The 15,237-nt window shown below is 63.5% G+C and overlaps 2 protein-coding genes across 2 annotated transcripts in view; one reads left to right on the forward strand and one right to left on the reverse strand.

Annotated features, from left to right (window-relative positions):
• Positions 1-15,237, reverse strand: part of CHLSN (cholesin) — a 101,891-nt gene that overhangs the window by 48,720 nt on the left and 37,934 nt on the right. The gene's annotated exons all lie outside the window — the stretch shown is intronic.
• LOC147572840 (uncharacterized) lies at positions 7,069-12,444 on the forward strand. The gene is given in 5 exon segments (XM_086691955.1): positions 7,069-7,390; positions 7,453-7,631; positions 11,472-12,114; positions 12,117-12,167; positions 12,170-12,444. Coding segments are annotated over 5 exon segments (1,470 nt in total).

The raw sequence follows: 15,237 nt of genomic DNA on the forward strand, positions 1-15,237 counted from the left end.
CCCTAGACGCCGGCCCACACGTCTGCAGGGCTCGCTCCCAGGCCGCGGCCTGGGCTGGAACGGAGGCGTCAGTCCATAGTCGGCCCACCCTCTCCTCCGCTTGCTGACTGGACAGCAGCAGGACGACGACAGAGCAAAGGGGGACAGAGCCCGGGGAACGGGGATCGGCTGCCGTCAGGCAGGAGGAAGCCGTCTGAGGGGGCGGCTGCAAGGTCCGCGCATCTAAGAACAGCGGAGGCCTGCGGCGTTTGCCTCAAGTAATCCATTCCCAAACACGGAAAGGTGTCTTAGTGACAAGAGTCAAGACAAAGGGGTCGTTAGTGCTGGTATTACGGGAAGCGACAGAAGAGGTGACTCCCCCGGGCAGCCACTCGTCTTCGTCTCTAGGGACCTGCTTCCCTCCCCCAACACCCACGGCGGTGGACTCACGCGGCACGTGGCTCCTCCCACCCAGCGCCGCGTCTGTACAGCCCCCCCCCCCCCCGTCTTCGGGCTGGTATCCGAACGCCACTCCTCACGGCCGAGTAACTGCATCCCCTCGTGCGACACACATCGACATGCACGGGGCTGCCTCCGCCTGTGGCTGCTGTCGGGGGGGGCTGCCGTGAACACGGGTGTGCCCGTTCTGCACGGGGGAAGGCCACCTGTGGAGGCCGCGAGGGACAGCACGGTGACGTCCGCAACCCCCGCCGTGGGCAAAGCCGAGGGCAGACGTCCCTCCCGCAGAGAACGTGTCCTCATGTGCAAGAACAACACCCAACCGTGCGCCCTGGGAGACGGGGGTGGGTGACAGAGAGTCGCCGGTCCCGGGACGAGCTGCCGCCTTCCCAACACGGGGCCAGCGATGCGCACCGCGAATCGGGGACGGGGACGCTGGGCCGCAGCCTGCACTGTGAGTTCCCGCTCCAGGGGGACAACCCACCCACTGGCCGGCCCCGTGGGCAGGGGAGGGCGTAGGGCCAAGGGCATCCCCTCCACGCTCTCGCCCATCTCCAGGGCCCGTGTGCGCTTCGTGTATGCAGAGCTCGGACACTTTTACCTCCTCGCCAGCGCCTGCCAGGAAACCGCCTTTGCCTGGCCCCGCACGTGGCACCGAGGGCACGTGGCCGCACGAGGCGGCGGCAGGCCCGGGGGTGAGGCGGCCCAGCGCCCCGTCCCGGGAGCCGTGTCTTCCTGCATCTCAACCCTGATTCGGGGCCGGGGCCTCGGGGCACAGACGATCCCAAGCGGGGATCCCAAGCGGGTCCACAGACACGCAGAGCCAGGATGTGACAAGAAGGCAGGCCGAGTCTCAAGACCCTCAGCAGGAGGGTGCTGGGGCTTCCGAGCGGTAGACGGACAGCGGGCTGGACAGGGGGACAGGCCAGGCCGGGCCGCAGAGGCTGGCCCACCTCAGACACACGCAGGGCCTCGTCTCTGTGAGGGTCCCGGCTCGTGGCAGAAACCTGGCTTTGCCGACTGTCCTGGGCCCCCCCACGTCCCGGTGTGCTAGCTCATTTAGCCCTCCAAGACCCCGAGGGGCAATGCTGTAATTACTGCCAATTTACAGGAGGGGACAGAGTCCTGGGGGCTAAGCAGCCGGCCTGACACCCCCAATGTCAAGGCTTCAGGCTCTCCCCTCCACTCGGGACCAAGGACTCAGGATGTAAGTCTCCGTGGTTCTTTTAGCAGCCACGCTTGTCCTGTGTTTCGTCCACTGGCCCACGGCCGGCTCGGCTGAAGCCTGGGCAGGTAGGGGGCCAGGGTGAGTGGGGAAGGCACCCCAGAGAGCGGAGGCAGCAGCCCATGCAGGCCGGAGGAGGACGCTGCCTGTCTGCCAGCGGGGGCCACGGCACAGAGCGAGGGCACCGAGGGCACCGCAGGCAGGAGCCAAACCACACACCGGCCCTCCCAGTGGCAGCAGCTGGGGAGGACCGTGGTTTTGTCAGCTTAAGGAAGACAGGAGGTCGGGGTGGGAAGGGGGCGGGTGGCCAGCCAGGCCTGTCGCTCGTCCAGTAGCTCAGAAATTCCCCCACGAGGCTGGGGGAGTTCACAGGGAAGGCTATCTTGCTAACTCAGGGCTCTCGGAGGAAGAGACCGCCAAGGCCCAAGCTCATGGGCGCAGGAGGCAGGATGCCCCCAAAGCGTACGACAGAAACGGGTACTGCCCCCCGGGAGCTCACTCTCGCCTAAGGAGGGGGGGCCCAGATTCCACTGACGAGAACGTCGCCCCACGACACCGTCCACAGGAGGGGCCCTTTCTGGGGGCAGTGCCCACCCACCGGCCGCGTCATCCCCAGGCATCCTTCCAATAGCTGTGGGAAGCTCTGTAAACCTACTCACGACAGGAAGCAGGGTGGCGGGGGAGGCCTGGGGCTGCACACGGGGACTCGGAACCTGGAGACCCTGCTGGGGTCACACACAGGGGCTCCGGACCCCCGAGCGCCCGCACAGGGGGCCGAGGGAGGCACGCCTGGCCCTGCCGTAGCCCAGGGCTCCTCTGCTCGCCTGTGCACCAGGGGCTGGAGGCCTTTCTTCCCTACCGGCCACGCACGCTCGTCAGGGACTAGGGGGCTGGTGGCCACGGGGATCTAATGACAAGGCACCTCGTCACCCTGGGAGCCCAGAGAATGCAGGCCTGAGACTGGCAGTGGCCCAGCCCCCTCTTCCGGGCCCCAGGTCTCCCATCTCTAGGGGAGGTCAGCCCCTTTCAGTGGTCCTCAAACCTCTGGGAGGCTCCCCCACTCCAAAACAGCTCCTCAGACCCCAGGCTCTGGGAACAGAGGCCCCAGGCCGGTTCCTTGTCAGCTGCTCGCCAGCAACAACACTGCCGTGGGGGCCACACGTTGTGAGAGACCTTCAAAGAAAACACTCTCCAGCCCCAGCCTTGCTGGCGCGGGGCTCCCGGGGGCGTCCTTCGCCTCTCTGGAGCTTCTGTGGGTTTCACACAGAGCTCACGTGGCCCTTGGATGCCATCAGTGACCCCAGCAGGCAGGGCGCTGCAGAGGAAGTCCCCCAGCTGCATAAGGGACGCAGACACCTGGCGGGGGAGACATGCAGAGGGCTCCACACGTCACGTCTCCCGCCGGTGCTGGCTCAGGGAAGCCACGTGTCCAAACCCGTGTCTCAGCTCTTACTTCCTTGAGGCAGGCCCCCTCCTTCAGGAATTTGGGGACCCCCAGGCCACTTCCTGACTCTCCGTGCTGACCCCATCCTCCCTCCAAAACTCGCACCTGCCCCGTGCCCAGCCTTGCCAGGCCACAGGTGACCAGCGCCCTTTAGGCGACAGCACCCTGACTCTGCCTGACCCCGAGGGAGGCTCTAGGCATAGGCCCGCAGGGCAATAAGGGATCAGTCCGCCTCTGTGTTCAGGACTCCGGCTGCCTGACGCCCACACCCCATTGTCGGGGGGCAGAGGGCAGAGCCCCAAGCCCCGGCCTGGGTGGTGCCAACGCGGGCCCTGGGGCCGAGTGCTCTCAAGGGAAGGTTTCGGGGGACTTTCCCTCGGCTAGACAGGTTGTGAGCGCTTCTTCTGTATTACGGGTGGGGTTTTAGGTCCTATTTCAAGCTGCAGACGCTGCCCGCTTTCTGGGAGGGACTGTTTAGCGTGTGGAATCCGCTGGGTGCCCACAGTCGCTGGGAGGCACACGCGTTACTTGTTCCGGCCGCCACACCGGTGACTCTGTATGTAGGCCGACTTGAACCTGTCTGGGTCACGCGGCCAAAGCATATGCTGTTCCCAGTGCAGCCTGTGTGGCTGGAATGACCTAAGACTGAATCCCTGTCCTCCTTACAGAACTGGAGGTCTCTGCCCGGCCGCTGCCAGCAAGGGAGCTCGTGGAGAGGGGAGGACCGGAGACGGACAGGAGCCGCATGCACAGCTCACAGGCCCTGGCAGTCAGCCGCCGACCCTCTGGGCTTCCTTTTCTTTCCCTGCCTCCGTCTGCTTCCCCACCACCCGCTCAGCCGCTGGCCGGGGGACGGGCGATTTCACGGCTGAGCGACGTTTCACTCTGAAAACTCAGGTTTCTTTATACTGTAGATTGGCTCCAGTAAAAAAAAAAACGGAGTTCATTTTCCTAGACTTTCAGCCTGGAAGTGACTGAACAGACCGCTCAGGGCTTCCTCGTTCAAAAAAGATGATCAGTGGCTCCAGCGCTGGGTCCCGAAGACAGAACCGGAAAGGCTTGTCCACGGGCAACACACACATCTGGATGCAGACTGAAGCCGCCAGAGGCGTGGCTAGCGCGGGGGCACGAACACGGAGAAGGTTCGGTCTGGCAGAGCACAGTGTATGCCTTCCAGCAGCCACATCTGGCACGTGTATGTTTCATGGGGCACGAATCGGGGGCGGGGGGGCGGGGGCTCTTTCCGCGACTGTGGTCGGGAGGAGCTGGGAGCCCAGACCTGGCAGCGTTTCTACCCAGAGGCCTGGGAAGGGAGGTTCAAGTTTTCAACGCGAGCAAGGGCGGCCAGGCTTCCGCACAAAGCGGGCTTTGTGTTCAGGTGACACTCAATGTGGTGTGGAAGGAAAGGGTCCCCCCACCAGCTGAATCCTCTCCGTAAGCGGGAGGGAACCGGGCGCCCCCACACACCACCCCATCTGACAAAATCCTCATAAAGATGCTGGGTGGTGATGTACACGCACGGGCTGATCACTTTGTCCAAGATCACAGAGCCACGGTGCGAAAAGCTGGGCCTCCCAGCCCACAGAGCGCCACTGTTCCCCTGCTGCTGGGACAGGGCGATGACGGAAGCCCAGGGGCCGAGCCTCCGACCTCTGGGGACAGGGCTGGGTCCCGTGCGGGACCCTGAGGGGGCAGGCGGCTCCCAGTCAGGCTCGGCCGGGAGCCCGAGGAGGGTCAGGGCAGCAGAGGGCCGGGCCGGACGTGAAAGGTAGTGACGGCAGAGCAGAGACTGCAGGGGAGAGGTGTGCAGGGCTGCACAGTGGCCCCAGCACCCCGTCACCAGGCGGCTGGCTGGCTATGAGGTGCCGAGGGTCCCCCACTGCGGTCCAGGACACAGGACACTGCAGTGGCCACGTTGGGGAGGACAGAAATAAGAGTCTGATGGCCAGTCTGGCCCTAACAAGGCGACACGCACCCTGAAAGCCAGCATCCGACGTGGTCCTGGGACGGGCAGGAAGCAGACAGCGTAAGGTCGCGGAACACCAACACCCTCCCATCTGGTCAAAACGGGCGCCTCCTCCCTCGCCCACCCTCCTCCAGATCACCCAGCCAGCCCCAGACCCCGCAGCAGGCCGCGCAGTGCCCTCTGCTGCGATGCTCTGTGGGGCTCACGGTCTCACTCACGGGGCCACCAGCCCTGTCCAACCGGGCTCCAGCTATAGGTTCTCTCGAGCTACGGCCCTGATGGCCCACGAGGGCAGGGCCACGGCGCCCAGCCGCCAGGGCCACGTGGATGGAGGGTGCGTCTCCAAACCACGGGTGGGTTTGCAAAACCAGCTCTCCCAGGCTCAGCTTTGGGGAGGAGAGGCTGTCCTCGGCACGCTAGATGGAAAGTGCCGGCAAACGCGAGGCCCCCGGGGCTTCCGGTGGACACAAACGAGTGCCCCTAAGCTGGGAGATCCCCGTCGTCTCTGCCCTGAGAACCATTCGGACCGGGGGTAGGGGTGGGGAAGCTTCTCACAGGGGACTGAAAAAGGATGGGCCTTTCCAGGATGGGGCCCTCCACTCACTGTGCCTCTGCCAGCCCGCTGCTGCAGAGCCCAGGGGACCCCGGGGAAGCGTGCCCAGGGTCAGAGAGAGATCACAGGAGCGCCCAGAGCCAGGCCTGCCCTCCCAGGAGGGGCAAGCCCTTCCGCAGGTGTGGTCTGGCCTCCCAGCTGCGCAGGGACACAGAGGTGCCCACGAAGGCTGCGGGGACAGAGGCGAGACGGGGCGTCCGTCCGCTGTGTTAGAGCGGGTGCTCCCTCCAGGTCAGAGGGGCATGAGCTGCGTCCCGGGGCGGGGGGGGGGGGGGTGCGCCCGCGTGTGTCTCCCGGAGGCAGGTGTCCGCACGTGTGCACATCAAGTGTGTCCGGGAGAGACGAAGAAGGTCTCAGGAGACTCACATGGAGGAAAACGAAAAGAAGCCTTCACTCTTTACCTTTTAAGGAGGTTACTTTCCCCACAGGCCGCAGGCAACATCCCGGACAGTTCAGGAATTGGCGTCTTCAGGCGACCAGGATGGGGACGAGGGGGCTGCCCGGCAGCAGGTCCCCACAGAAGGGTGTGGGCCAGCAGCCACACCGCCCCTCGTGTTCCCGTCCCAGCCCACGGGTCCACAGAAGCTCACACCCGCCACGCCACCCCTCCGTCAAGCAGGCCGGGCTGGACGGCGCAGGGCCTGGCCACGCATGGGCTGCACGGTGACTCATCGGGCCCCAGGGCTCCCAGTCTGCAGGGAGCACAGGAGACTGGGATGGAAACATTTATGCAGCCGAGACCAGAAGGCGCTAAAGAAGCCAAGGCCCGCCAGAGGGAGCGCGGGAGCCAGGGAGGGAGGAGCTGGCCACGGGGGAGAAGAGCTTGGCGCCTCGGGACACCGCCTCCCACGCCACGAGCTGGTGGAGACGCCACGGCGCCCGGAGACGGTGGCGCCCCGAGTGACGAGTGCCCGAAGGTTCAAATGTGGGACCCACGGGGCTGCAGGCACGGGGACGCGGGGCATCGAGGGGGTGGTGTACGCCCGCTGGCCAGCCGGGCTGAGAGCACAGCGGAATCACCCGGGACGTTGCCTCCAGGGGACACGCTTACGTGCACACGTGCACACACCTCCCCCCAGGAGACGCAGCGCACCCCCATCTGACCTCAAAGGCTTATGCTCTTTCCACACAGAGAAGCAGCTTGTGACCTTCCCAGATCACCTGTGAGACGGGCACAGGACTGGAAAGGACCCAGCAAAAACACAAACACGACAGCGAAAACCCAGAGACCAGGCAGAGGTCCGCAGCGGGCTCACAGCCCTGGAGCCACTGCTCATCCGGGGGGGACGACGAGGACCACGCAGAAGCGGGGACCCAAGTGCGCCCAGCGCGGCCCCCAGGGACGGGAGGGAGACTCGACCACGGCACGCGGGTCCCGAGCGATGCAGCCAGGGGGGCGGAGGCGGCCGCAGGGGGACGGCCCGGGGGAGCACAGGCTGCACCAGCGGCCAGAGCCCCGCTCCGGGAGGACGAGGGAGCCCCGCGCACCAACCCTCCTCCCATCCCGGAAGACTATCCGAGGAGCCACAGCCACGAGCTTCTGTAAAGGACACAAAACCCTCAAGGCTCTGGCCTTGGCCAGCCCCCCGGGGACCCTGGAGCTGGACCTTGGCAGCCCTTCCTCGTGGCTCAGAAAAGGACCCCAGAAGCCCTGGTTCTCAGCCCCAAACTGGCACTGGAACGAAGCACGGGCGGTCCTGGAGGGTCGGCTCGTCTCCAGGGAACTCGGAGTCTCAGGTAAGATCTGGGCTTTAGCACTCTGGCAGGGAAGCAAAACAGCACGGCCTCGCGGACCGGCGCGGGCGGCCTCACGGCGGGTCAGAAACAGCCCGAGCGCATCGACAGGTGCACGGCGCAGGAAGACACGGGGCACGCGCACAGTGGGACGGCATCCACCCGTGACGGGGACCGGCACGCGGACCGGCCGCGCGCCACGCTCAGCGAGGCAAATCAGAGGACAAGCCCCGCGTGACTCACACGCACGTGGAAGCTAGGGAGGTTAAACCTACTGTGAAAAACGGCAGGGACCTGGGTGGCTCAGAGTGCCGGTTTGGGCTCAGGTCACGGTCTCAGGGCTTGTGGTGGAGCCCAGGGCTGGGGGGAGCCTGCGTGGGATTCTCTCTCCCTCTTCCTGCCCCTGCCCCTGCCCTGCTCACACGCTTCTCTGTCTTTTGAAATAAACTTTTTGAATGAAAAAAACCAGGGAGACGGTGGTTATGGAGGGAGGGGGGCGGGAGCAAAACGAATGACGTGTAAGGACACACACGTGAACGGGAGGCGACAAAGGCAACAAAGGCGACAGAGACCCAGCGCACAGCTGACGACCGCAGAAGGGATGACGGGAGGCCTCGCCAACACCAGCACGGCGGGAGTCTCCTCACAGGAACACACCATACGCCTCGTCTTTGCAGCGCGTAACGTCACATTTATCAAACGGAAAATTTAACGACAAACAAGAAAACCTCGCGTTCCCGCTTATAAGTATCCACCCAAGGGGAAAAAGTACTACGCTTGCCTGTAAAAATGTACGTTCGTGTATAAAAACCGTAAAGCAGCTGTGACAGCCAAATCCTGGAATTAACCCAAACGTCCCTGGAGTGGCGGACGCACAAACCACCCCTCTGAGCGGCCGAACTGCCCAGCATCTAACAGCAATGACCTCTGACCCGGCACCACGGCATCACAGCATCACGAGGGAGAAAGTGCCCGAGGCACGAGGATTCTGGAAAAGTCCACACGATAGGAGCAGACCACAGAGCGATGGTGCCCGGGGGTTCGGTGTAGGGAAGGGCTGACCGCCAAACGGCCCCGAGGCATTGAGGGGGAGGGAACTATTGGGACCCTATGTGGTGGTGAGTGTGTGACTAGACGCGCCCGGAGTATACGCCCAAGAAGTGATTTTTATCGAACGTCAATTTTGAAAACGTACAGGGTCTCGGGTCGCACGTCCAGGGTCAGGCCTTGGTGCTTTAAGTTCCCGGGTGACCGAAGAAATGACTCCGTTGCTCTGTGGCTTAGTCACCTGTGCCGTGAAGTAGGATTTGCCGCGTCCCTACCTCCTGTGGAAAACTGTCGAGTTTGAGGAAATCGTCGTAAGTGCTTCCAACACTCGGGACGTCCCAACGGCGCCAGTGAAGGCCCTGACTCTGGGGAGCCCACCTCGGTGTCTTCTCTGCCCACTGCCCTCCGCCCCTCTGGGGGGAACAGGAAGCGGGGGGAGGGGGTGGGAGGAGGACAGCAGGGCCCAAAAGAAGCCGTAGGGAAGAGCTGAGAGCCAGGGACGCGAGTGCGAGAGCAGCGGGAGAGCAGGAATCACGGACATCTCGCGAGAAGCCGTCCTCCACGTTTCCGTGTTCTCTTTCCAAACATGACCCAAAGGTGGCCCTGAGGAGAGAGGAGGCAAGCAGCCCGGCCCCTGGTGGCAGCCTCGGCCCCTCGGTCTCTTCCTTGTCAGCGGAGAGACAAGGTGGGCGGGGCCGTGGGCAGCAGGTGCACCGCCCGGAGAGGGCTCCGCGCTCCTGGGCCCAGAAGGAGCCAACCTGAGAGAGCCTGGCAGCCCCGCCCAGGCTGGCCTCACCAACAGCCGGCCTTGTCACCTGCCGGGACGCCTCACCCCTGGGCCCAATTCCGAAGGCACAAAGAGGTGCCAGAACCGCACCCTTTGCCCACACAGCCTTGGGGCCCAAGGACCAGAGCTGGCAAACCTCAGTTAAACCCAGGAGACAGAGCTTGGGCGGGGGGGGGGGGGGGGGGGACAGCACCCTGCTTTGTGTGCTGCTGGGACACACTGGGGCCTTCCTTTCCTTGAATGTCCCCCTGCCTGGGAAGGGGCTGTCCTGGAGCCTGGCGAGCAGGCGGGTGGTCTACAGACGTGAGCAAGCGTGGAGGCCGGCACATGGCCCCGCCACGCGGACGACACGGTGAGGCTGGAGCCCCCTCGGCCCCAAGGAAGGCCCCCTGCTTCTGGAGAAAAGCGCAGGGCGAGGCGAGAAGCAGTCGACAGGCTGACGAGCCTGGGACGAGCTCTCAAGGCCTCCGTCCTCCTGGCTGGGTGACCCAGAGCCCGGCCACCAAATCAGATGACAGAGTGCACTGGCACAAGCCAGGGGGCCTCTGACAATGAATGCCCCCCAAACCACCGGCAAAGACGATACCCTTCGCCCCAGAAAGTGCCCAGAACACTGGTCAGCTGCAGGGATCGGACACGGGGACAGCCTAATGCGGTTTCCCGACCTGTGGTCAATGTTCACAGGATGTGCTTTCCAATTTGCCTTAATTAAAGATTAACATGCCGAATCACTTCCTCTCAGTCCGGCCACTATTCTTAATTGTGAGGTCCCTCAGCGGCCCGGGAATCACTCATCACCATAAGCAGCAGCAATGGACAACATCATGATTTACTGTGTCTCTTGGACAAAGCCGGCCAGATGGGCGCCTGGGGAACATGTGCGCTCACGTCGCGTCAGGGTGGGGTGCGGAGCAGGGATGCGGAGGTGGGGTGCGGAGATGGGGTGCGGAGGTGAGGTGCAGGGGAGGGGTGCAGAGCAGGGACACGGAGCAGGGGTGCGGAGGTGGGGCGCAGAGCAGGGGTGTGGAGGTGGGGTGCGGAGCAGGGGTGCAGGGGAGGGGTGTGGAGCAGGGACACGGAGCAGGGGTGCACAGGTGGGGCGAGGAGCAGGGGTGCGGAGCCGGGGCGCCGAGGTGGGGTGCGGAGCAGCGGTCAGAGCAGGGTCAGTCCGCGGGCAGAGCTGTCCGTGCGCCACATCAAGCGAGCGCACGAGGCGTCCCCACCAGCCCCCGGACGGTGCACCCCACAGCTGTCACACAGGTGAGGCGCCGGGGGGCGTCAGGGGGCAAGAAGGAGAGTCCGCAAGGAGTCTGCGTGCGCGAAGACGCCGCGCGAGACAACCTGCGAGTCTAGTAAACGGGGTGTTATTCAGACCACCCTCGTGTGGCGGGAGGAAAGGCCGTTCACCTGCGCGCTCTACTTCTGAATCACGTGCTGGCCGAGGGTGGCCACACCGCATGGCTCTGCCAGCCGGGCCCTCAGGGCGCCATGCAGAGAAAATGACAGCTGGCGATGGGGCCCGGGAGCCTTCCATTAACATCAACTTCCCGGTTTTATTCCTTCGCCTTCCTTCGAAGAGTGAGCAGCCTCACCTGCTATTTAGCTAAAGTTTAACGGGGAGCACACACGTCCACGGAAACAGAATTATTTCTGTGACAAAGGACCGGCTGGGAAGGCTGCGAGCCTGACGGCACTGTCACTTAAAGCCCCGACTCAGGACTTCACAGCCCTGCGGCAGTAAGACAGCTCCCGGCCTCGAGCGCAAGGGCCCCCCCGGGGCCCTGGGGGCAGCGGCCAGGGCGCGCCACGTTTCAGTCTCTACGGGGGGCGCTGCGAGCACGGTCCCCTCAGACAGGCCAGAGTCCGTCAGAATTTTTCTGGGTCCGGAAACCGGACGACGTGGTTCACGACCGTATGGACTGCGGCCGTTCCGCCACGAGGCAGAGCCCCGGCTGAAGTGAGCGCGATTCGCTGGCGGGGCTCCGAACCGGGTCCTCCAGCTGCGTTGGGGGATCAAGGCCCCTGATGCACACGCTTCGGGGCGGGGCTTGGACGCAACCTCATTCGGAGAAGGCGTTTCTCTCATGCCGAGAACGGTCCTGCTGACGTTGGGGATGAGGGGCCGAGGGGCCTTCTGGAAAGCGTTGTGGGCACGTCCTTGCACCCCTGCCCGGTGTCACAGGCACCCAGGCCCCTGCTCCAGGGCGCCCCGCATAGGGAAGGGGGCTGCCACACCAATCCCCGTGCCCACTCACCTTGGTGGGGGCCCCTCCTACAGACACAGCCCCCGAGCCCTTGGCGGGACCCCACGGTGACCCCACGGGAACCACCCGGCACCCGAGCCACGTCTCCACGGCGGTGGAAGACGTCTTCGCCGCACAGAGCGTTTCTCCAGGCGCCTGCGCGTCTACGTGGCCTCGTGCGTCCGGGCTCTTCGGCCTGACCACAAAGGGCCGAGGTTGGCGGGGCGGCCTGTGTGCGTTCCGGCCAGACCCCGCTGTCACCAAGGTGCTGGTGACGCTGCTCTCGCTCAGTGCCACCAGCAACCCAGGCTGTGCCGTCCTCTCCTTCGCGGCCTGCATCCGCTACTTCGATGCACGGTACGTGCGGCTGGCGATGCCCTTCAAGTTCCCGCCGCGGGGTTCTCCGCCCCGCCTGCGCCCGGCTGCCAAGGGTGCCCACGGGCCTGCAGCGAGCCCGGCTGCCGCGGTGGGCCGCGCCTCCTGCAGCTCCCCGGGGCCGGTGGCCCCGCCGGGCACGTCCAGGGTGCCGTACGAAGCCACTCTGTGCCAGGGAGACCCGCTGACTGCCCGGCCCGAGTATGAAGTTGTAAAGGTCAGCCCGGGCTTCGGGCTGGCCAGTGTGCAGCCCCTCCCCGGAGGGACGCGGCCCCTGCTCCCCGCGTGGTCCCGGCCACCTCCCCGAGCGCGTCTGCCCGCCGGCCGGCGTAGGACCCGCACTCCTGTGGCAGGCCCGGCTAACGCTGCAGAGGGACGGGGGCTCGCCTGGGGACGAGCTCCTCACGAGCCCTGCGGAGCGGGTCCTGTTTGGGGAGAGCCGTGTGACTTCCCTGGCCGGCCTCCTCCTCCACGGGCCCTGCAGGCCGGCCCTGCTCAGCATCCCGGAGCACCTCACCCAGGCCTCCCCCGGCCGTGCCGGAAGGGAGAGGCCCGGGACGGCTTGTCCCTGAAGAGGGTGGGGGGGCGGGGAGGCGATGCAGCAGATGAGCAAGACGGGCGGTGAGGGGGCGTGCCTGGCGGGTAGGGAACAGGATCGTCTGAAGGCGCGGAGAACGAGCTTCCTGGCATTTGGCTCCACTTACGCACACACTCCAGAGCTTGGCTCAAACGAAGGCTTTGCAGAGACAGGAAACCCTGCGAATCCAGGGTGCAGTGAGTGTCAGGGCAGGAGCCGGCCGGACACATCCGACTGGGCTGACAGGTCCTCAATTCTAATGGGTGATTCCACGGTTAGCGTGTCCACTGGCCGGCACCGGTCTCTAGCCCTACCCCGGTCAGACGACGACAACGACAGAATTTATGGCCGTGTTATAATCTGGCCCTGAAGGGCTCTTACCTGGTTACCCTTCAACACTGAGAGCGTTTGGCCCACGCAAATAGCACCAAGAGCAAAGAAGTTTGCTTTGATCTTTCTAAATTTGCCACCATCGGCGGAGTCTGAGAGTGTCACCCGCGTGCTGATAAAGCATCACGAGACGCTTCCTGCCCCGCTGTGGCCTGGCAGGCAGCCGGTGCCCACCGCCAGGAGCTCTGGGTGGCCCGCGAAAAGCTCTGTGCCTAAAGCCTCCGCCGCTCTATTTGACATTATTTGCAGAAAGGCTGGTAACATATGAAACATAAAATACGAGGTTCAATGATTAATCAATCCAAAATGTACATTTACCATTCTTGCTACATTTATATTAAGATCTTCCTGGTTGGGGTGCCTGGGTGGCTCCGTCGGTTAAGCGTCCGACTTCGGTTCAGGGTCATGATCTCACAGTCCGTGAGTTCGAGCCCCGTGTCGGGCTCTGTGCCGACAGCTCGGAGCCTGGAGCCTGCTTGGGATTCTGTGTCTCCCTCTCTCTTTGCCGCGCCCCCGCTTGCGCTCTGTCTCAAAAATAAAGATTAAAAAACAAAAACAAAAACCAAGATTTTCTTGATTGAACAGAGAAAGGAGACGGGCAAAGGGAAGGTGTCTCTCTGGTTGTAGCAAACCCATGCCTTAGAGAGCTTTGATTTTTTATCAAAACTTTACTGTTTAGGGCAATTTTACTAGGTTTGCAACTGAACTGAGAGGGAATGGAGGGAATACCCACACACCCGCCCCGCAGTGACACCCCCACCGGACGGAGCGTTTGTCACAACATGGATGGGATGGACCTACATCGACACGTCACCGTCACCCAGAGTCCCAGTTCCCATGTGGGCTCACTCCTGGGGTGTAGACAGACCTATACTGACACATGTCCTTCATTAAGGCATCACAGAGAGTACCCACCGCCCTAAGACACCCTCCCGTGCCCTGCCTATCCACCCCTGCCCTCCCCCACCCCCAACACCCCCCCCCCCCCCCCCGCACCCACCCGTCCTCTACCGGCTCCCTGGCCCCGCCTTTCCCAGAAGGCCACTCGGCTGGGGTCACCCAGGGTGCGGCCTCTCCAGACTGGCTTCCTTCACGCAGTAACCTGGATCGAAGGTGCCTCCGCGTCGTTCTTGGCTTCGCGGCTCCCTTCTTTCCGGGGCTGAGTAACCCTCCTTTGTCTGGATGGCTTCCACTCTTAGGGATATTTTATGTTCCTCTGCAAGCTAACGGCCAAGGCGTGCCATCTGCAAGCCTGTCTTCAATGCTGATGCCACTTCTTTGCAAAAACAGGATTTGGGTCGTGTGGTTAAGGAGCTTCTGTAACATGCCATTAAAACACTTCATGCTTAAACAACCCCTCCCCTTCCGTTTCTGCTCCTCTGTGCGCTGGCACACCCACACGGCCTGTGCCGTGGACGGCAGGCAGGTCTGAGTCCCACGCCCGCACGTCCGGAGAGGCTGGCGGGGGCGAACAAGCAAGTTGGGAGCCCCTGGAAGGGAAGACGCTCCCTCCCTGCAGGAGGCTCAAGCAAGACAAAGGGCATCCCGGTTGACGTGTGAGGGCCGCTCCTTCCCATGCGATATAATAATTTTTTACTGGATTGGATGCTGGACGTTGTGAACATCCCTTGTTGAGTGTTGAACTTCACACTCAGGCTCGCCTTTTTTTTTTTTTTTTTTTTTTTAATTTTTTGTTTTCAACATTTATTTTTTGGGACAGAGAGAGACAGAGCATGAACGGGGGAGGGGCAGAGAGAGAGGGAGACACAGAATCGGAAACAGGCTCCAGGCTCTGAGCCATCAGCCCAGAGCCCGACGCGGGGCTCGAACTCACGGACCGCGAGATCGTGACCTGAGCCGAAGTCGGACGCTTAACCGACTGCGCCAGCCAGGCGCCCCCAGGCTCGCCTTTTAAAAAGGACTGAAGTTCACTCTGGAGGACACTTTGCTCCTTGTAGAGCTGCGGGATTCTCTGGAGAGCTGTGTTTAAGCTTTGTTAGTGAGGTCTGGAGGGGCCTAAATACTCAAGCACCCCGTCTCTCCTCTTTGTCGTAAACGCTCAAAAACACCTCTCTCCTGACCAGCGAATTAGGACACGGACCAGCGCGATGCACACTCTGGGAGCTGGTCAGCTTGTGGCCTCTGGGTGCTCCTAGCTCGGCCTCAACTGTCTGCACTCTGCACGCAGACACGTTCAGCTCTCCGGACCTCGGGGGCCCTTTCTCAGCGTGGCTCCCCACTCCCCAGCCCGGTCTCCTGCCAATTCCAGCTCCCTCAGGCTTCCAGAAATCCAATCCCGTCCCCTCAACGTGGTCCGGTCATCCTGCGCTGCTAGGAACCCCTCCTGACTCCGGACGGGTGCCCGGGTGAGAACAGGGGCTCGCTGCACTCGCCTCCT

The sequence above is a fragment of the Puma concolor genome, chromosome E3 (genome assembly GCF_028749965.1).
Source record: "Puma concolor isolate L17-30 chromosome E3, mPumCon1.1.hap2, whole genome shotgun sequence".
Taxonomy (NCBI): domain Eukaryota; kingdom Metazoa; phylum Chordata; class Mammalia; order Carnivora; family Felidae; genus Puma; species Puma concolor.